This window comes from Rhea americana, unplaced genomic scaffold (genome assembly GCF_003343005.1).
Source record: "Rhea americana isolate MKP2758 unplaced genomic scaffold, rheAme1 scaffold_33, whole genome shotgun sequence".
NCBI classification, from domain to species: Eukaryota; Metazoa; Chordata; class Aves; order Rheiformes; family Rheidae; genus Rhea; species Rhea americana.
The window spans coordinates 6,068,133-6,091,216 of NW_028186457.1; the positions used below are offsets into that span (position 1 = coordinate 6,068,133).

The window sequence follows — 23,084 nt, forward strand, 5'->3', positions numbered from 1 at the left end:
AGAACATTGCTGTGGTAGCAGATACTTCAGAGCTCCTTTACTAAATATGATGTATCTTGTTGCTTTAGTTAAGTATTCCACTATATTTGTAATACTAAAAAARTTTGTTTTTGTAGAARACCATCGCTACCTAGAGTACAGACAATAACTGAAAAGCAAAAGGCTAGCATTCTATTCAGGGTCCTTCAGGAAGTTACAGAATAAGACTGAATTTTAATATAATCAGTTAACATGTTATGAACACCTCTTTCAAWTGTGAAAAAAACAGAACATTACTAACAAAATTCAAATTAACCTTGTCTTTCATTTGAGCTCAAGAAGTTACCTACGCCAAAAAAATCTTGTAAGCTGCAAGATAAATATATACAGATGAAGAGAAATACAGCCTTACTTCACATTTACAAATTACCTGATATTTTTCCTTAAACAGTAGCAATACAACATGTTTCATTCAGAATATTTTATTTGGATTACAGCAATTAGTATCACTGGTCAGTAGTCCAAATCCAGGCAGAGAGCAGAGAATCAGTTTCACAAGGCAACACCACAGACTAGTATTTTAGCATACAAACCATTTCACTGCATTACCAAGTAGAAATGTCTTCCAAACATGCATAAAAAYTCTATGCTTAATCTTTCAGAGCTCCAGGTAATACCAGATTCCTAAATATACAAAAAATACATTTAACTTAGTGAATCAGACTTATAAAATTACAATTGTATTCTTCACAACATAGAAAAAAAATACAAAAATGACCGTATATAGTTTTCACTCAAATTTCACTGACAAATACACATCAAATCACATGATTTGATGTATATTCATGAAAATTTGCATTTGAAAGATAGGTTTTAAAATGACACTGCAGATTGGTCCGCACAAATGCCAACCTTTCYACTGATAAGTAAGAAAACTTTGATAGAAACACCACATTGTGAAAAATTACAATTTATCTGCACTGTAGTCTGCATTTTGCTGTAATTTACAATATGAACATTTCTACAACTCCAGCTGTAAACTATACACTAGAAAGAACATGGTCTTTTTGAGGGTAATGAGTAATTCAGACAAAGCTAGCATGGTAGAACATGGTAGTACTGTCAACTGAACTACAGCATACRACACAAAGATGACCAAAGCAGAAAAGATGTCTGCTGCAGCAGTTCAGCAATGCTGATAGAGAAAAAAAACGCAAGCCAAATAAATAGCTTGCATAAAAAAAAAAGAAAACTTCTAAATTTGTGAAAAAGTATTGATCAAAGCTTCCATTATGAAGTTCACATACACCACATTACCACATTATAATTTCACTGAGAGATGAGGGGACATTTGTTATCATTTTACAAAGGAGGGGAAAAAAAATCACACATGTAATCCCAGTCAGTATTAGGGCATCATTCTACAGTTTCAAGATCACCTTCCAGTGATTTGTATGAAGCTTAACTTTAAGAAGAACTGCAATCATAAATGCTAGAATCCTTTTATCTATTAACGGCATGTTTCATATTTCAGATTATGGATTTTTTTTAAAAAAGGTCAATTATTTTGAGATTTCATACTATCAAAACAATTTATTTTCCTCTCTTTTAGAAGGAAAAGAAATGCCATATTCTTTTAAAAAGGCTATAGTTCATTTGCATTTGTGGAGTAGATTAATATTTTCAATTGAAGTAAATATTCCAAAATAAAGCTTGCTCAGTAAAGAGGTTGGCTATACAAGCCTTCACCCTATTGGCAGCTCTCTGTTTCTTAGGCCCAATGCTACAGATCTGTACTACATCCTTCCCATCAAGATCTCTACCAGTTTGTTTCATATAGGAATACTATACAGCCATTTCACCCCCCCTCCAACCTGCAACTACAAACTTGAATCCAAATCTTATTTTCAGGCACAGAAATCAAGTCAAGAAAAATTTTGGGAGCAGAGTACCTACAACATCCAGTAATCTGAGCACATCAGGAAATCAGATCTTTTAAATGACATCCTTCAGAAAGACTGACACTAATAATTGAGGAARAAGTATAAGCAAAAGGAGATGTGTTGTTCAAAGGTGACACACTTTTCTGAGCGGTGAATGCAGTATAATGCAACATTTCTCAGATCACCAGTACACAGCAGTACACAGTCTAATAGAGAAATGAATTGTTTTGTCTCAATGCAAAACTACTTTTAGGCTGCACATAACTATAGCATTTCTGATTACAGCCAACAACTGTCTAGAAAACGTTGCTTAAAATAGAAACAGCGCTCATTATTGCCTCTTACTCCCTCCCTACTTACAGTAGTCCCATTTGTGTTGAACAGGAAAGGTGTTTGGCACACTCCTCAGTGGTAGGAAAACTCAGTCAAGTTTTTTGATGGAGCTAATAAGGAAATTCCCCCAAAATGCATTTTTTTTAATACAGCTTTTAAAATTACTTTTGATATTTGTCAACCCAGTTCTCCCTAACTGCTGGAACAGAGAGGCCATGCACTTAGTACATACTGCCCCACATGGAGAAAGCTGCAACATGTCAGCGTGCTGGGACACAGATGTGGGCCAAGGCCAGGGGAGGTGCTGGAAAGCATGACAGAAGACTAGTATCACAGATACCATGGTAGTAGCTACACCTCATTTGCGCACTGAATCTTGATGTTACAAGAAGGGAGCCAGASGAGCCCTAGTCTTGATGTCAAGTGACTCTGATGAGGTAAATATAGAACTTTGACCACTACTACCTGACAGAGCAAAGACTGTGCTCTACATTTCATTTTGCCACTGCTTGGATGTCTGCTTTTTTCCCCTGCTCCCTCTGTTGCTCCCTTTCTCCCTCAACAYAGAGTTTGTTCATAACTCAGGCCACTGCTCATACAGCATTAGGAGATTTTGGCCTGTCACATGGTTTTCTCAATCCTTTCATCTTTTTTGTTTTACCTTCCCTAGGAAAGGTTTGGCCCAAGAAGCCAAGTAGCGCCTAGGTAAGTTTGCCTTTCTGTGCTCTTCTGCTCTTTCAGGAGAGCAGATGAGGAAAGGCTTGTCCAACCTGCAAAAGCAGCATGTAGCACATGACATACCTGCTTTCAAAAAAGGAACCTATTTTTTTTGCAACATTTTAGAAGCACAGTGTCTCAAACTGCCTGTTTGGATGTGCCAGAGTGATACATATTAGTCAYTTGAGAAAAGGCAGGTTGAAGCACAAGGCTTGCAAATGATTCTACAGTAGACCAAATAGTCTTCAACGTAGAAAGATGAATACCACTGAGCTAGTCGATAATTATTAGAGACAATAATATAAAATCAAAAGGGAGAACTATACTTGTACTTGCTTCCTTATATTGTTCAGATTCATCACTGATGTCTCGAGAAATACTACAATAAGTATTCTTTTATGTTTAAAAAATATCCAAGGCAGCAGTACTTAAGTTTTAGTGTTTCAGATCAGCAGTATAACCTCTGGATGAATGTTAGYATTTGAGTAATCAGCTTAAGATCTTCAGAAAACATACTCTGGTCAGACACCRTAGTATTTAATTCCTGAAGAACCCCTTATTTTCTGTAACTGCCTTCCAGTTCCTGTTCCCATTGCCTTTTAAATTCACAACCTACCTTTCTAAATTCAAACAGTCTGCCTGGGTTACATTCTCCACTGGAGTCTCTGACAAAAATCCTAAAGCATTCCAGAGCATATTGTTTGCTTCCACAGCAATACATACAGTTTCTGGCATGCAGTCAAGCATTGAAAAAGAAAATAATAAAGATATCAGTACTATAACCCCAATTCAAGCATTTAGTGGGTACAACTTTATCACTCATACTGTAACCCTCAGGCATTTAGTAATAACTGAAAACCATTCAGCATATCATTTAAGGAAAAGTAAAAGGCTAACTGCCAAAGCCATTTAAAGTTTAGAAGTGTTCTGAAGCACTGCAAGCTGAAACTTATTTCAATGTTTTACACTGTGGAATTTCAGTGAAATCAGGTTTATTGGTTATTCTTGCTAAATTATTGGTCTTTTACCTCTGACTTAGTTTATCTTGGTATATCCTCTATAAACGTGCTGAGTATTGAAAATCTCCAGCATTTTGGTGTTTGAAAAGTTCTGAAAAAGAGTTGGAATTACTCCGACTTCTTGTGTTCTTCAGTGTGGGAAAGTACCTTTCTCCTCTGATGTAGCATGTGAAAATACAGCTGAGGAAAGACTGAAGATAAAATAAACATAAGTAAATAAAGTATGCAGTCAGGTTTGTGTGTCAACATAAGATGCACAGTCATATACTCAAGGTCACCAATTTTCTTTGAAAAATAAAAACATGCTTATCCACTTTCCACTCATACCATCTATTGCCTTTTAGTCTTTTAAGGGAATAATACAGTCCTCAGACTTCATGTACTATTTATTTTTTGCCAGAGCAGAAGGCCAAATACCTTTTTTTATAATTAACTCTGCATGTTCAAACAGGATGACAAATTTTCCTGAAYTGCACACATACAATAGAGAGAAAATATTTTGCAAGGAAGAAAAAGAGCACCATAACAATGAAATTCTTTCCAAACAGAGAGAATTTCCAGACTTATTTCTCTCCTGACAGTTTTAGTGTCCATTTTTCAGGATCTAAGAAACTGTACCTGAATAGGTGTCTCTCTCATCTGCCTCTATCTTCCACGCAAAACTTCCTTCCTCCTTTTTTAAGGATGCATTATACAGTATGTTTGCAGAAGAACAAAATGGAAGATGGAAAATATACATATATGAACAGCAAAGCTAAAACTGCCATTAGACTCTCAACCTTCATCTTGTGAACCATATGAAAACTAAACAAGGTCASCATCAACCTAGATTACCTCAGTTATATACACCAAATGTTTGTTGTAAGTGGAGACCAACCAAAGACTGTTTAGTTTGTGTACTAAAATATTTACTATTTACTTCAAGTCATTTCTTCGGGCTTTCTTTACCTTCTATTTCATTTCCTAATAATTTCCTCCCATCCTGAGTTTCAACTGATTTCAATTCGCCAGTGTTAAGTAGAGAATGCAGTTGGTGAGAAACATAGTAGTATACAGAATYACATGGTGTCTCCATTAGAAATCTATGTAAATTCAGGTACTCATTCATAACTGTGATCCTTTACATGCAGAGAATTTAATGATAAATATTTTGGCAAGATATTAATTCTGACAGACAAGGATTAGAGATTTATGCAAAGTAAATGATCAAATGCAACTATCAGAAATGTTAATGTCAGTTTTCAACAACAGTTTTCAAAGCTTGCTCTCTTCACAATGTTAGCATTCCCGAAGTYTTCAAAATCTTTGGTGGGTTCACAAGGCAAACCCACTGCACAGAGAGCCTTTATCAAAGAAAAACTGACTTGTGGTGTAATCAGAACAAGTGCAATGAATCGTCCTGTACCTCCAGAACACCACAAGCTATACCTTCATGCAGAAAGGCACTTGACACYACTTAAGCCAAAGTAATAATATCATGCACACATTTTTGGTCCTCAGAGTTAAGATACCAAGTCACAATAATGATTAAAAAAAGAAAGAGACTGCTTTCAAGTTATGCATCTGACAAATGGGTCACACAAAATGTCCTATCTGACAGACCACTTCTCTGTGGTAAGATATAAGATATTTTAATGGAGAAAGAGAGAGAAAATTGTTATTGGGGTTCAATTTCCTTCCTTCCAACATGGTCTGTCAACTGTGACCTAGCTACTCCAAGAGAAGTAATACTCATGTTTATTTTGACTGAAACAAAAGAGAAACAAGGAGGCATTCTGCCTCCTTGGAGTTAGTAATATTGACATTTTTAGAGGAGAGGGCAAGGAGACACAAGCATATGAAAAGTATTTTTGAGAACAGCTGAAGAAATTTATAAATCTTGAGGTCAGAATTACAAAATAATTAATTGAAAAAGTACTTATTATAGAACACCACAAAATTCAAATCATTCTGCACAAACAACAAGATTCAGATATAGACAGCTACAGAGACAACTAACAACAGCAACATCATCACTGCATTACTCACTTAGACTTCTATTTGCATAATTAAATTTGCTACAGGCTTCAAGTAGGACTTGGAGACTCCAGTATTGCTATTGCCTATTTCAAAACAGCAAAGCTAGATCTCATTCCATCTATAGAAAGAGCAATCTGAGACTATCTCAAATTAAGGTATTTAAACAGAGATGCTTCCTAACAATCAGTGGAAGAGCAACGTTCTTACTTCTGAAAAGCAACCAAATTCTAATAGATTATTTTGAACTTTGTTCTCCTAAAATTCTGTAAATTTAAAAATTAAGACAGACAAAAGAATTAAGACAAAATTTAAGAAATCAGCATGTGCCAAGTAGTAGTACAGTTATTTTATGTTCCAACTGTAAAAAAAAAAGAGTCCCTGCTGTTTTAACTGAACTACTTTAGTTTTTTTAAATTTTCTAAAGAAATTTAATTTTTCTTTAATTATCAAAATTAATTACAACAAAGTACTTAAATTATGTATACTTTAAGCCCACAGCTTTTCCTCACACTTTTAGTATATTAAAAAAAAAAAAAAAAAAAAAGCTAACGAACCCATACTTACTTGGAATGTAAGAGATCATAACCAGGATCAGGAATGTATAGTAGTCGAAAGAAAAATTGTACTTGTTAGGTAAACTAATGGAATACAAGCCAGACTGTCTGACGAAGGGTAATGCAGCATATATTGTGAGTAATTCGCCTGAGGCTCCCATTGGATACAATACTATAAACAAAGTGTACCTAGAACAAAATATTTAAGGAAAGAATTAAAAGTCATGACAAACTCCTACAAACTGTTTGTTAAATGCTATTACAAGTATTCAAAATCTTTAAAACTCTCTACTCAATTTAATATTTATTCCCCTTAACCTTTATTTGATTAGAGCATGGTGAGGTGGCACATTGCTGCAAGGTAGAATGCTCACTTTGAATTATTTATAGGTTACCTTTGAGAAGCTGAAAGTTGTCCTTAAAAAGATCTTCACTTAGTTACTTTGCCTTCCAAGGTTTTTGTTAAAAGTTGCTATATTATTTAAAATTGGGCCAAGCACAGTCAATATAAAATCCAGAAACTTACAAATYTTCTCAGTTACAATAGTTACATTCAAACATGCTTTGCCTTAAAAACTGCAAAACTTCCAGGAAAACTGCTGGAAAGAAGAATCGTATTCACAGATAGGGTAATTACCATCAGCTAGCATCTGATTTTATATAGATAGATAGTTTTTTTTTTTTTTTTTTTACTGCAACAGTTTTGAAAGACAAATATTTCTTTCAAAGAATACTTTAGGGGCTGTGATTTCTATTATGCCTCATACCTGGCCCACTTGATGAGATAAGGGAGATGGTTTAATAAACTAAACGTATAAAAAGAATAACGGATGATCTCAGTGATTGTCCAGGCCACAACAAACAACAGGACGCTATCTTCAGTTTGTACCTGTAAGAAAGAGAAGTTCATAATAAATTCAGGTGTTACTAATTATTCAGCAGATCAAAAAACCCCAAAGAAATGCAATAAAGTAATCCATAGAAATTGATCATTTCATAAGACAGATTCCAAGAATGAGCTCAAAAGCAACATTAGTATCAACAGCAAAAGAAAAACAAATTTCTCTTGCCATGCTTCATATTTTTATTTGGCTTAACAGCAGCTCTGGTGATCAGGTAAGTTAAGATCCTTCATTCTGTATAATGCAATTAGTGCAAGAAATTCTTGAAATACTGGGAACAACTCACAAYYCTTCCCATTCCTATACAGTACTTCTACTTCAGTTCTGTGATTGCATCCTAGTGCAGGAAGCAGAGAGGAAGCTAAAGCATTAGGATAACATGAGAACTAGTTTAAACTGTATGCTTTGGTCCTAACCAGTGCTACTTCTGCCTACCAGATACACTGTTTTCCTTCTTCACAGATGAGGATCTGAGTCCTAATTTTGGACAGCAGCAAGACAGCTAACAGAAGGAGACAGGCTAGGGGGAGAGAAACTGAAGCTCAGCTTTTCCCTGTCCCACCTCAGGTAAGCTTGACAGCCACCTGCTTCACTGCTCCCTGCTCCTTTTTCTGCTTATTGCATCCAGCATTGTTCCTCTAACAGTACATTTAAGGCATCATTAAATTTCATGACTTTACACCTCTTTGAGCCAGTATTTCACTCACACACCAATGAACCAGTTTTATTCCCTTTATATTTTGAAGGTTAGTCTTCACAAGCATATGATATTTTAAAGTGAAATCTTAGATTTGGGAGCATAGTTATGACTTAAGTTTGAAACATTTTGGCAGTTATGAAAAAGTTCATGGGGGCCACATAACCATACTGTAAACTATAAAGAACACAAATACAATTTTTATGCAGTTCTCCATTTCCCTTTTCCCCCTAAGGGAAGCATGTTGTGAATTCTCAGCAGTGTGAGTACCTTGAACCCAAATTCACTGGGCAGTGGGAACAAGAGTTCTACCACATGGGCTTGCATTTTCTTTTTTTCCTCCAACTCTTGAAAAAAGGGAAAAGGAAGTCAGTAGGTGTTGGTGGTACACCCTATTCATTTTGGGCAAAGTACATGCCCAAAACAAAACAAACAAAAAACACCCCATCCCAACAGAATACTTGCTTGTAAAAAAAAAAAAAAAAGCTCATGAAGACTATCCATGGAAAGCTTTGTTACAGAGACTACAAAACCCAGAAGGAGTTGTATAAAAATATATATGTAAAGTTGGTGTTATACTACATGAGATGCTGCTTGAAGCATTTCAAGTTCCATTGCATTTTTCAAGCAAACATAGCTTGCCCTTTTCCATGTGAAACTGGTAATTTGCCTACAAATTAATCTCCCTTACAGCATTATAAAAGAACTAAACTCAAAATTTCCTTAAAGAGAATAGACTACATCTAACTATATATTTCTACAATAACTAGAACAGGATTCTAGTCTAAGCAAGGCTCAGTTCTCAACCTGAAAGTTAGTCGTGCTTCACAGATGACGCTATTCCCCCAAAACAACTTGCTTCACAAATACTCAAGAGCARCACCTCTGTGTCAAATCACAGCTAGCAACTTAGTTCATCTAAGCATTTGTCTTGTGCAAATAAAAAGACAGATCTCAACCTACGCTTTGATACCCCACTTCCTTCCCTACCTATGCAAGTCAGTAAAAACAACCAACCAGAAATTCATTGGATAAGATGATCCAATAAACTGTGATACTAACAGTAAGTGATGAATTGAGAAGAAGAAAAACTTGGCAGTTGCAATCCAATTCCATCACARGCCTTCTCTAACACTGTTTTCTGAAGTCTAGTCATCTCAATCTAATAATAGAATTGTATTTGGAAGACATTAAAACAGTTCACACCGTTATTAAAATAAAAAATAAAATAAAAAACACACACCCTGTTAAGGTCACTTACCTAGAAGTATGGACTGTGCCTTTTAAGTCCTTATGTAAGGAAGGAAKACTACTGGAAACTAGTGGTAGTTTTAGTACAAAAATGACCTAAAGAGTTTTCAAACACTCCCCTTCTGTGTAATTAGTCACAAAAAACTCCTCTGTATTTTATCATCATATTTTAACTACATTTCATAGTTCATCATTTAAAAAGATGCATTTCCTAAAACCAACAGATCTGTCAGAAGTCCATTACAATTAGAATTTCTCTTTGAGGATTAAGAATTTTTTTTGAATATTTCAACTAAAGAGTCTGAGGTGCACATTACTGAACCCCAGGGCACTGATTTACAAAACAGTCACTCAAGAGACTTATTCACTTAGAAACAACCAATGCCAGTGCTGCATACATATCATACATATCATTCCTCTTCCAAGTTGAGGAATAGTACAACCAATCAACAGCAGGCTCTTCATAAACCATAAAGCCAAGTGTTGCCCTAAGAACTCGATTTCTCTTCTTCCCCTTTTCATGCCAGGCTTTGAAGGAGGGGTTAAAGGCAGAGTATTTTTTAAAATTTATGACTTATTTGTCCAGCTACCTTAATTAGGGTGAATCATACCATAGGCATAAATTTTGGCATGCATTTCAAACTGTTTTTTTTTTTTAATTATTTTTTTTTAATCAACAAGGAGGGTCTTGAATGTATTTTAGCTTATCTTCATGATTATGAATAGCAGACAATCTTCATTAAAATAAACAAAAATCCACAGTATTTTAAGATAGAAAGATGAGATTTAGAATTAGGAATTGACAAAATGAAGCCTCTTTTACTGTTCTCCTTATGCACGAAAAGTTATCCAAGAGATAAAGCAGAATATGAAAGACAAAAAAAAAAAGAGACATAAATCCAGATATTCTACTGATTTTCTCATGTTAAGAGTATTTCTGCAAATAATCTGTCAAGTATTAATCATGCTAAATACATCATAAAGGAAATCAACACAGAAGAACAAGGCAGCAACACTATACAATCCTAATGATGAAACACCACCTYTCCCTCTGCTCCGCTGTATACCAATAAAAGATTAAAAAATGAAGGTACAGAATAGGCATAAAAAGCCTGACATTTGTGCTGTACAGTATTACTCAAATTTTACATAGATGAAGTAATGAATCAGGCTTCGCAATTGCACTCGGCCTTTTAGGGTTCTGAGCTTTCAGTGTGGACTCCTTTTATTTCAACTCAACCTTAAAAAAAAAATATTCTAAATTAAAAAGCTCTTCTCTAAGTATGCTTTACTACTGATGAAAGATGTCAAGTTCATAGCTGCAGATGACAGTCTTAATTACCCACTCAATATGCTGTACATATCTTTTCCACACCACTCCTTTATGTGATTTCACTGTATTCTAGAAAGGTATCTCTAAATACATACTTTACCTTCAGTTTTGTAACTAACAAATGTGACAAGTCAAAAAGGTGCCCAGTAGTGACTTATCTATCATAACTGGGTCACACGCTGAACTTCATGAGAGGCCCCAAGATGTCACCAGATGACCTCATTTTCATATACAGATTCAAAAAGATAACTTTGCACTGAAGGACTCCTATCACTCTTCTATGGCTATTTTCATCCAGCCCTTCACTCTAGTCTGCTCATTATCTTCCTTCCTTCATATGAAGGATAGTAAAATCCACCAAAAAGAGAATCTCCTGGGCTACAAGTATTGCCAGGCTCTCCTCCTCTAAGCTAACAGCTCTTCATGTGATGTTTATCATGTGATGGAGGTAAGGGAAAAATCTCTTTGCTAAACCAGTAAGTGCTCACCAGAAGTCTGCCATGCTTTAACATTTATTATAAATACTTTATTATAAATATTGAATTTGTGAAAATGTCCACACTAAATTCAACAAAAAGCACAAACATGTTAGTGGCAGGAAGCATGCTTCAAATCACATCAAGTATCCAGAAATGTATTCTGACACACAGAAGGGATGCAGTGGATGTTTTTTGTTTTAACTGTATTATATATGAAACCAGTTTGGAAAAGGAAGATATTASATGATCCTCACTCAAAAAGTTAAAGAGGAAAACTGAGTTTTATTTTACAAGAATCTCATCATGCAACTGCATAGCTTACAAGTTCCATAAAGCTGTGTGAGAATTTAATCCTGGACTTCACCATGGAGCTCACTTGTGACACAGCCCTTTAGAAAAAGTAGAACACTCGTGACACTTTAAATACATCTTCCCRAATAAGACTGCATTCTCTTTTCGGTGGGTTTTGGTTTAGGGTTGGGGGAGAAGAGGGAGTGTCATGATATAATCTCTTCATTTAATCAATTACATCTACTTTTCTAAATTCAGAGGTAAAAACTCATCACATCCCAATCCCCACTCTAATGCCCACTTTCTGAGACTTTAAAAGTAATATAGTAGTGCCTCTCAAGACTTTTTTTTTTTAAACCTAAAGACCATGTACATTTGTGAAAAGAAAGGGGAAAAAAMCAGACCACACCTACTTTGGAATGTAAGAAAATTGAAGGAAGGACATAGAAGATCATCCTGGAAAGTGGTGACTGAGAACATCTAGGCATTACTGTGGACCAGCAATTGAGGGAGAGCTTCCACATGTGATGGTATGAAAAGGAAGTTATGTATGAAAGAGAGGAGTAGTGAGGAGACTTTACTATCAAGCATGGCACTAGTAAGATCAATACTAGAATACTATCCTCGTTTCTGGGGTCTGTATTATGCACTGGAACCTCTTCAATTTTCTGTAAGGTCCGCAAAAGCTATTCAGGAACTAGAYGTCTTACAGCAAGACACTCAGATCTCAATCTATTTGGTTGTCAAGAAGAGATGATATCAGATATTTTGTTCTCTTTGATTCACAGAAATTCACATCAACAATTTCACATGTTGGGATAAAGAGATAAAGAACTCATTTTTAAGGAAAATAACATAGCAATCAACACTTGTTTTTTCGCATGGGTCATTAATTTTTCAATTTTGTAGCCTAACTTACCTCTTTTACACTATGTGTTACTGCCCAGGTCAGGAAAACCCTTGACATCACTTGGAAAGYAGTCAAGACTACAGAAGACGGAACAATTCCTGGAAAATACTTTGCAATTAGTGAACATTCCCTAGTATCTAGGGGGATAAAATACAGTCGAGCACAACTGAAAAAAAAAAACTCCAGTAATTTGAAATTTTTGGAAGAATTTTTTCTTTTCAACTTGAGAGCACAAAGTCTGTCTCATGGTGTATTTACACAGCCTAGCACAACAGAATCCCCTAACCAAAACTTTGTACATCAGAATGAGAAGTAATTGCTCTTGTTAGAATCATAGCACATTCCTTAATACGTGAAACAGCTGAACAASATGAAGTAGTTTTAGTCAAATAGCTTTTGGGATATAGTCTTTCAGATAAAACTTGTCTGATTAAAATATCCACAAGAGTCTGCATTACTCTGATTTAAAAGTTAAAAATAAAGATATCTTGCAGCATGTTCCCTAAAACAAACAAACAAACAAACAAAAACCCACTGAGCTATCCAATATTCTGTTAAATATGAGTTACAGTTCCTACCTGGGACTACAGTTCATTTGTTGTTGTTGTTTTTTTTAACAAGGAATAGGTCATGCATTGATAGGTATATAAACAATCTTTTAAGAATTTCTCAAGGCAGCAGATTTCTCTGTTATTTCTGAGTAAGGTCTAAAGCTGATCCAACCAATATAAAATGTGTCTACATACCTAGCTCTGACAGAGCAGGATAGTTTGACTGCAAGATTACACCCAATTTCTGAACTCTATGGCACAAAGTTCTATCTTCTTCAAATAGCATTACAAAAACAAGTGCAAGAATAGTTACAGCTTCTAAAATACAGTCAACAGTGCTTTTAACACTAATACAAATGACAACAAGCAGCATAAAAGCCTTAGAAACAAGTAAAGACCAAATCTGAAATCAGAAAGGAAAGGAAGAATAAGAAAAGCCAGAAGCAAATTTCACTAGAAGTATTTTCAGTTAGAAAGCTATTATGTTTTATTATTATTTTTTCAGAACAAAAAGAAGGGAAAAACCCTACCAGCATAGCTCTCCAATTTTGTCATGCATTGTTCATAATGTAATCTSTGATGTAAAATATCAGGGCAGAATATGTTGTTCAGACAACAAAAAAGGGGGTGCTATAAAATCCCACAATCTGCACTCATTAAGGGCACACATCTACAATACAATGGACCTTTTATACCTTGCTGTTCAGAGGAAAACTCCAACTATTGAAAAAACCCATATCTATCCATCTATATAATATTCCACAAATAGATTTTCATATGCAAGTGTAAGAACTGCTGAATATCCTCAGTAGTCTCTACAACTCAGCTTTTCACAAAAGCTTAGCACTAAATAACACTAACCCAGAAYATAAGATACAATTCCTTGCTTAGCAAAATAACTTATTCAATGTTTATGCAAAAGAATCTATAAATATGCCAAAAAGATTGCAGAGGAATCAAGATTATCTCAGAAGTGAGATAAACAAGGTTTTTTATTTTGGCCTAGATGATGCCAATCTATGTCAAAAACAGGAGATCTGACTCACAGACTCACTAGCTATAACTTTTATAAGCTCTACCTGCCTGTATTTATTCACTAATTACACTGAAAAGGTATCTGAGAGACGATTTTATGAATGTGTCACCAGTTATCCAATACATATGTGCCAGAATGGGACTTGGTTCTGGTCCAGAACCAAGCAGCAAGTAAGTCTCCATGAGGAGCTCCTCTGGCTTCTACAGCTTTCCCTCTCTCCCGGGGAGTTCCCAGCTCAGAACAGACCAGCYAACCTGTGCTGGCCCAGCAGAGGGGGAGCCATCATATTCCTCCTAGCTAAGCAGGTCTAAGCAAAGTTAACTAGTATTACTGGTAAGCATTCCTATGGTAGGAAGTCTTGATCATAAACAAAGCCTTCTTGCTTTTCTCCATTCCTTGTGCTACCATTGCTTCTTCATTTCAGGGGCTCCTACTACCTCATTGCACACTAAGTTCAGGGAGGCAGAAGCTCTCCTGTGCCATACACTAGGGTTCTGTCTGCTACACAAGCCAAGGAACTGTATGCTCATTTTCCATTTACTCGTCCTCCAATCTCTCTTCTTGCCTCTAGGCTACATATTACCTCCTCTCCCTCCACACAAAACTCCATTTCTTTAAATCTCTGYCAAATGCCAAAGATGTGTTCTTAGCTGTGCTTGAAACAGATGTTCCCATATCAATGTTCATGTTTTGAACAACTTACCTCACAGATACTAATATTTTAAATTTTACTGAAAAGATGTAGAGGAAAAAAAAATTATGCTGGTAGGCACGACCATCTGTCATGGCAAAGATCTTTTGTCTACAGAAAATTAGAGGCCTAGTTATAGCAATTAGCTTACCAGAGACAAAGAAATTTAAGTTTCTTATCTCTCCTTGCAGGTAAGTTTTTAAACTAGATTCAGTAGAACTTTTTCTCCCTAATACATAGAACATTCCTTGGAAATCAGGAACTGATTAGCAGTAGCATCCAGAAATTATTGTTGCAGACAGCAACAGCTTACCTAGCTGTGCATAGAACCTTATTTTATTTAGCCAAAAACATGCTTTCACTGACAGAAAAAAAGTCCATGGACAATTATCATAAGATTAGTGTTTTTGTAATAACTTTGCTAGCAAAAATAAAAAGAATTACACTGGTATAAAATGTTGCAACACTCCATTAATGGCTCTCTTTATTGACAGTAAATTACRCGAGTGAGAGTAACGTGGGCTAAATGGATCCACACCTCAAATCAACTCATCCAGAATTTTTAACTTGGTACAAAGACATATTGCTACAGGCATCTTGTTCCCTGCTCTGCAGCAGCCTAGGAGATGGAAATACAAGACCAGCTGTGCTGCAATTTACTGTTTAGTGAGGACATATACTCTAACAGGTAAGAAAAAGATAATCCAAGAAAAYGTTTATATTCTTTCTTAGAGCTAGTACTAGCAAATGTAGACATTTTTACACAGTTTAGCTTAAGAAGCCAGCAGTGTTATAGCGCAGATGCTACTGTGTTACAGATCTAGGATAGTAAAATGGCATTTGTCTACACGTTTTGGCCCATTGTTCTGAGATTTTACTTGTCCTTCTTGCCACTTGGTGGCAGTTGTTTTTTTTTTTTTTAAAAAAAATCTCAGAAAATTCAAGGTGCTTAAACTCAGTAGCATGTGCTTTCTCTTCAACTAAACTATATTTTTTTTCCTGTATGGAGAGCTGCYGTAAGAACAATTTACATCAATTTAAAGAACGTCTAGTCATTCATTTCTTAGGATGATCTGTGTACAATTTACAAACTATTCTGTATAAAATAACATTTTCAGAGTAACTGAAGCATTTGGGAAGACAAGAACTATTGTATCAAATACAGAATTAGATTGCCCTCTGCTGACAAATTTATGAATATGATGTTAAGTTTTCAAGAACCGTATGTGGTTATTCAGAAAAAAMTTACACAGGAAATTAACATGGACTTAGTGGTACCCTAGTGATACACCCTACAGTTTGTAGAATGCTTGCATGATATGCAAAAAAATAGCAGCTTTTGTAGCCATGGCTTTAGGAACCCTCATCCCATCTTACTGACTCTTCAAAGAGTAGCCAGCAAACATCAAAATAGGAGATAAAACACATTATTTAAAATCACAGGATCAACTGTCTGAACATAAGACTGTCTCTTTGCAAAGGCTGGATTAGAAAAATAAAAAAAGGAATCAAAGTTAAGCAAAGCTGTGCAGACAGGTGCTGCTGACTTTTATAGCACTTCAGCTTCAATCTCGCAGAGATTTATATGCATGACCTGTTCTACGAACAAAATATCCAAATGCTGAGGCCCAACTACTCACTGCTTATGAAGACTTATAAAACATATGAGACTAGCCCATCACATGGACATGAGGTCTTCCAGGTAGGCTGAAACATGACACTGCTACTGACCAAAGATCTCTGATACACAATTAAGACTGTGCTACTATGCAAGCTAATGAATAAGCCTCACAATACTAGACTAAAAGTAATTATAAACTCCAGTCTTAGGTAGTTCTTGCTCTCAGAAATAGTTCAACTTAAGTATGTTTATTTCTAGCCAAATCTGGAATACAGAGTAGTTTCACCCTTACCAATTTTGCAATGCATGCCTATGGTCTGTGGATGTGGGCAAAGTTCTAGAGCTTGGAATGTTACTTATATTGGAATTTCAATTATTTCCAGCTAGAAATATTTTTTGAGGAAAAAAACAGCCTAGTACAAAAAATTATAGAATAGATAATACAGAGAATCATAACCTACTATAAAACACTTATAAACTACTCTTAAGATTTGTAGMACTGGAAGGAACTAGATAAAAATAGAAATTGAAAACCTATTATTTTTCTTTCTGTGATTTAACTTGTCAAATTATTTTGTAAAAACTTGGAATATCTAAAGCAAAAATGAAGGAGTTATGCAAGAATTAAAATCAGCAATTCACAGACCATAACATTTTTTCATGACAATAAATCGCTAAAACTGCAGTTTTCTATAAAAAATAATAAAATTGAAAATTATTTGCAAGCTTACCAAATGCACAGTGCAGAATCTAGAACAAAAAGAAAAATTCAAATCACTAACATTTCAAATACAGTACTTTAAAAATACATTTATTTCTATCACAAGTGCTTAAGGTTCAATATTTATATTTAAAAAATTAAGCTTAATATTTAAGTTCTGATGCTCCAGCTAAATAGAGACATTAAGCTTCTTGTCTGCTAAAAAGGAAATATACCTCAAACAGATAATGAATTTACTTCTTAAGATTACCTTCAAACCACTCTATAATGCTAATGAAAAAAACAAGTACCTAGAAAGTACTGTTCAGTAATGGCTGTCTCATTTCTCCTGAACAAAACACACGCAAATATTAGCAGTAGTAGGGAGGAAGACTACACCTACCTCAAGCAAAGCTCCAGTTTGGAAGAATTTCAGGGGTTTTTCTATTGAATAGTAAAGACTATGGTAGCTACCTTTAGCCAGGTATGCTCGAACTAGACCAACTGCAATTACAAGCCATCTGAAATGACAGGAAAAAAAGAGCTATTAAGTAGAGCATACATGCAAACAATCTCTCATCCTTATTAGCTATTTCATTACGCAATAAGGCAACAGGCATATAGTGGTCTGAATATTAAGTTTCCTGCTTATCCTCTGCAACACTGAAAACATTAAATACATCTGGATTCTCTGCAAATCTATCAAAAATAAATATGCATTCTTAAAAAATACCTTATAGCACCACTATAACACCAATATCTTTAATATCTAAATTTATTTTTCTATTGAGCATTGAGCTGTATTTGATTTTGGAAAGTATTCATGATGTTTAAAATAGATTGGCATCACATTTTGTTTAGTTTAAGCAGTAAACCATTCACTGCTAGTCAGATTCTTAATATATATTAATCATGACATAAAAAGATTCAGAAGGCATCCATTTTAGTGTTTCAGTTCAAAATAAACTCTGTCTTTATGATATACCATCCAGCTTAATTTCTAGGATATATTGTAGAAAAAAAAAATTTAGTAAACTGAGCCTACTAACTAAAGCCTTAAGGGTAATGGTGGCTATTCCCATCCCAGCTTTCCTTTTAAACAACAAATAAACGAGGTCTATATCTGTTTGTTGTGTTTAATCTTACAAGAAAATGCAGCTAAGAATTGATGATGCACATAAACACATAAAAAGTTATTTTGCAACAAATGAAGCTAGGTCAATCACAAGAAAGTATTTATGGAGCTGTATTGTGCTTGTGGGACAGTTCACGGACAAAGGAAGATGACAAATTCATTCAGAATAAGTTGAATGAAACTAACGACCCTGCGGGTCTCAGCCTGTAAGCTGACACTCTTGATCTAGCTGCCCGTGGAAGAGGAGAGGATGGTTCATGTGGCTCCCCCTTCTCTAGCAGTCTGCTGCTCCCTTTGAATCTTTCTGCAGAGAGCTTTCTAATCAAAGCAAGCTGAGTTGTCCCAGATAACCTGTTAACCTTGATGATGTTCCCCTCAATAGTTCAGGAAGCCCAGCTAAAAATCTCTCCTCTGGCAGAGGCAGGAACATCTATCCTAGCTGTTCAAAGTCAGTGTTTGCCCTCAGTTTCAAAAATTCTACCATGAAGTCCAGGACAAGCCACAAAACTAAGGTAGCTATACCCTGGTCAAATCATCTTTACAGCTGAAATCAGCATATATAGTTAACTTAAGTTTTCGATTGCTTGTGGCAAACATCGGGGGAAGGAATTGTTCAATGAAAACTRGCATTCCTTTTCAGCAGCTCTCAAACTTTTAACTGACAGGATATTTCTGTGCTGCCTTCCCCTCAGCTACTCTTAATGCCACACCACTTTATCTCACCCTCCCTCTAAATCCCAAAGTACTATTACAGAACGTGTGCTAACAGTCACCGAGCATCTGCACTAACCACAGCACACCTCATTCGATATATATATATATAGAGAGAGAGAGAAAGACCTCTAAGTACACAACCTCTTTTTATCTTTTGAAAAAGAACTGCAGTTTTGGTTTTATAAGGAAATTTCTTCATCTTCCCTGTTAATTTACAGCATATAAAATGCTTACAAATACTATATTACTTTAGGTATTCTGAACTATATGAAAGTATTTCCATATAGTAAATATAATACTTAGTTGCTTGAAATTTGTAGTAGAATGCAGATTTTCCAATAGTAAGTAATCTTGGTATCCATGTTTGTTGTTATAACAACATCTGTTGGTACAACTGAAAAAAAATCTCTTTCATATCTTCCTGGATGTCCAAAAAGACAAGCATCAAAGCCTTTGAGGGACAAGCACTGAGAGTGAGGAAAGAGACAGGAAGCAAGGAAATAAGTCCTCTCTTTTTTCAGTGGTGACAAGTCATATTTCTCTTAAAGCTATATTATAAAACCAAAAGACAGACAACCTTCACCAATTTCTGTTTACAAAGGAAAAAAATCAAATGAAAGTGGTATTCAGATTTCAACGTAGACTAAACCAGCAGGTATAATAGCTAAAACGACTATCCTTTGCAACACTAGTTCTCTTCTCCAATAGCTGAGAGCAAGTTGACATTGTCCTGTTCTTATCTGTCAGTTGCTTTTTTTTTTCTTGCCTTCCATGTTTGCTGGGAAACTTAGATAAACTGAGCAACTTCTCAGGTTGCAGAGGATAAGAGTTCTTCATTGTGCCTGCAGCAGACTGTTTTCACCTTAACTGAAACCCAGCTGGTAAAGTAAATGGYTCTTAAAGCTGTTCAAGCCTCTAACTTTTCTCCTTCCATTCTCTCTACTGATAGCTAACTTCAGGAAGACTGCACTACTTGTTCTCATTTCTTTTAATAATACAGCTGATGTCCTTCAAAGGGCATTTTATACTGATTGAAGTATTAATCAACATAAAATTAAAAGATGTGGCTACTCAGTTTTGAAGCTTTTAGTACCTCTGCCCTGCTTCTGCAATTCTTAGAGAGTGAGAAAAAACATCTGACTAGAGAAAACRGACAGGAAAAAGTGAAAGAGAACTTAAAGAAACTTGGATAGAAGATTAAAAGGGCAGAATTGGGTACCACTGTCACATGGAGGCTGATTCTGAAGTTAACTTTTCCAGYTTCTTCCACACTGAACTCTAAAAAGACCTACTTGATTATATGGAGCTATACTTCATTAAATAACCACTGCCATTCACGTAAACTCTTAGCTAGAATGTTAAATTCTCTGATTAATATAAACTAAGGAAAACTGAATATTGTATATACACAAGYGTTTTTCCTTTTCTTTTCTTTCCTTTTTTTAAGGTTTGAGTTGCTCCGACTTGACAGTTCTTCATGCATAGGTCCCTTTGTTTCAAAACTTTTTTTTTAATACATAATTTGCAAGAGAAACAAGTTTAGTGAGGTTCTGATTGGTTTATGTAAAGAGAGAATATTTTAAAAAGCCTGAAGAAGAGGGACCAGCAACCAGTTATAGAAGATACAGACCCTGAAGTTCATAACCCAAACACTATTTGCTCAGCACAAATTACATGAACCCTCAGCAAACTCGAAAGCTATTACATTAAAAAGATACATTTGTTGAGTGAAATCATTTTGAAATTCATTGTTTATACCATCATCAGTGACTTCTACCTAAGTAGTAATTATGGCACTTCACTAAAAATAGGAAACATGATCTTATTTTAAATCAGCTTATCACCATCTCAAACATTTATACTCAGCTCCAACTGACAGCAAGTGTGTCATGTCCTATTCCCCCTCCCTTCCATCATTCAGTGATTTCAAACACAATTTTTAGGGAATAATTTCTGTACTGCACCATGCCTCAGGAATGAGCTTCATATGCCAGCATACTAAACTATTTGACACCATAACCAGAAAATACCAATTTAACTGAACACAAGAGAAGAAAGTTTTGCAAAGTAAAAGTGATAATTAAGCCCAGATTTTCAATGTCACTTGAACTATTTTAAACACAGCTATGTCAACTAAGGTTTTTAAATATTTATTACTGAATGTCTAGAGCTGTTGCATGCTCAAGTTTTTTAAAAAAGCTGTTTCATAAATTAGAGTAATCCCGCCCCAAAAAATGAAAGCCCCCTGCCACCACCACAAAAAATTTTTTTTTTTGCTTTTTTGGCATCAGCACATCATCTGAGCACCTCAGGCTTCAGTGTTCTCATTTCTCGGTTCCATTTACAAGGCGGTAGTACCGAATGTCTTTTGCAGGCAGAAAACTAAGTTGAACACTCTGATTTACAGGAGGACAAGGAATAATTATTGCCATCAGCTGCATATTGTTATCACACGAACAACTGAGCTTCTTTCAACCAACTCCTGATTAACTGCTTTATTATGCAGTATTTTTAAAATTAAGCAATAACCAGTTGAGAACTTTTWAAAAAAATATACAGAGAGCTTTTAAAGATATATTTATATATATCCCCCAACATTGCTTATTGTGGCATTTCAGTAGCAGCCAGGGGAACGCAGAAATCCTCATCCATTTGAAGCCCGACGATCCGTCAGAGCCCTTAGAGACCTACCCCCGAAGGGCAGCAGCGAGCGACAACGCAGAGATAGAACTGTGGTCGCAGAACTCCCCAAATCGCAGAATCAYAAACGTTCCCAGAAAGGCAGCTTCTGGTAAAGCGCCACAGGCCACTTCCACCTGCCTAGAATTTTCTAGAAAGTTTGGTGTGAATTAGGAAAACAGGTGACATCTTGATCAAGACTTATGTGACAACAGAAAAGTTAAAGAAAGGATTTGTGCTACTTGTGTCCGAGTTTCCAACACTTCAATGTTCTTAGGTTTTTTGAAGAAATAGGTATCCTGTAATGTCAGGAATTTGCCTGATTAAAAAATATAAAGAGATATATATATCAAGACACTTCAAAAAAAAAACTCTTTCCATTTCTCCTGCAACTTCTATCACTAGTTTTTGAGAACTCTTATAAATAAATGTAAATGAATTAAAAATCAGCAGCAGGCAAGCACTTTTACTTGGAAGAAATCAGAGGTTAACTTGGTAACATTGTAACATTAGCTGGGACATCGTATCAAACCRATAAGCGCTGACTGACAGTATTGTGTTTTACCACTCATGTAATTTGTAATTAAATATTTCTCAAACAAAAAAAATCAAACTATCAAACCGGTGGGGAATGGCCATTCCATCTATAAGCAAAATACCCTGCAAATATTATACAGAATCATAAATCCTCTTAACAGTTTCATTGCACAATACACTTATTGTGCAGTATGGGTAGCAAGCACCTTGAAAAAACTGAGCTCTCCCCTGTAAATTACCTGTAACCACATTATATAACTATGTATTTATATGTTACAAAATAACACCAACTCTGTCACTAGTGAAAATAAGAATCATCTTGTCTAACTGCCTCACTGAAATAAATGTTATCTATATTAATTCTATAGCAATCTCACCSCAAAGAAGCAAGTCTGCTCTGTTTGCCTGACTCCCCACCCACCAGGATTTATCTAGAAGAAAACACGCTCATTCAGGATCCATTTTGAGGTTCTTTTCTCCTCAGCTTTGCTTTTCTTAGCTACTGCCACGGATAAATTCAGTGTGCTGAGGCGCGTTTCTCTGCTGAGAAGCACTGGAGCGCACAAGACAAACCGAGCCGAGAACGGCGATCYGCACGGCTGCCTGGGCGAGCCGGTAACTGCAGACTGAGTTCAGGTGAGGCGCAGCACCAGCCCTGGCTCGCTCCCGCAGCCGGACGTGCTCGTCCGAGCCAGGAACAGGCGCCTGCGCTGCTCAGGCGGATCCGGGCGGCAGGASGCGGCCGCGCTCGCGGCGGAGGCGCAGCGCCCCGGCAGGGCCCCTCACGGCGCCCGCCTCAGCGCTCGGTTCCTCGCCGCGACTCGCCAAGGGGAGACCCGCCGGAGGGGCCGAGACAACTCCGCGCGCGGTCAGCAGGAACCGTCCCGGCCGCAGGGGCGCCGGGGATTTTTTTCCCTCCTCCCCTGCACCATGCTGAAAGTTTGGGACACGACCACTGCTGGCGAGGGCCGGCGGCGGCTCCGGGCCGCGCGC

The 23,084-nt window shown here is 36.2% G+C and overlaps 1 protein-coding gene across 4 annotated transcripts; it reads right to left on the reverse strand.

The window, feature by feature from the left end:
• Positions 1-445: 445 nt before the first annotated feature.
• On the reverse strand, positions 446-17,493 carry HACD2 (3-hydroxyacyl-CoA dehydratase 2). 4 transcript variants are annotated; one of them, XM_085311023.1, is made up of 6 exons: positions 17,430-17,493; positions 17,058-17,076; positions 12,437-12,525; positions 7,332-7,453; positions 6,575-6,753; positions 446-4,182 (listed from the first exon to the last, which is right to left on the reverse strand). In XM_085311023.1, exons 3-6 carry the CDS (start codon positions 12,482-12,484, stop codon positions 4,100-4,102), a joined length of 432 nt encoding a protein of 143 aa, XP_085167149.1. In that variant the 5' UTR covers positions 12,485-12,525; positions 17,058-17,076; positions 17,430-17,493; the 3' UTR covers positions 446-4,099. The 4 variants fall into 4 exon arrangements, with proteins under 4 accessions (XP_085167149.1, XP_085167147.1, XP_085167146.1 ...); XM_085311021.1 differs by lacking the exons at positions 17,058-17,076; positions 17,430-17,493 and adding an exon at positions 9,226-9,325 and having other exon boundaries at positions 12,437-12,527; XM_085311020.1 differs by lacking the exons at positions 12,437-12,525; positions 17,058-17,076; positions 17,430-17,493 and adding exons at positions 11,549-11,615; positions 11,931-12,400.
• Between the last annotated feature and the right edge of the window lie 5,591 nt (positions 17,494-23,084).

What these genes read in the sequence shown, in the direction of transcription:
- HACD2 (XM_085311020.1), bottom strand. Translation starts at nt 11,962, where the DNA reads ATGTCCTTCCTTCAATTTTCTTACATTCCAAA. An exon ending in CACACAGCTTTATGGAACTT is followed by an intron (nt 7,454 to 11,548) that starts GTAAGCTATGCA and finishes TCTTTCTTACAG; the next exon opens with GTACAAACTGAAGATAGCGT. An exon ending in TATCTCATCAAGTGGGCCAG is followed by an intron (nt 6,754 to 7,331) that starts GTATGAGGCATA and finishes ATTTTGTTCTAG; the next exon opens with GTACACTTTGTTTATAGTAT.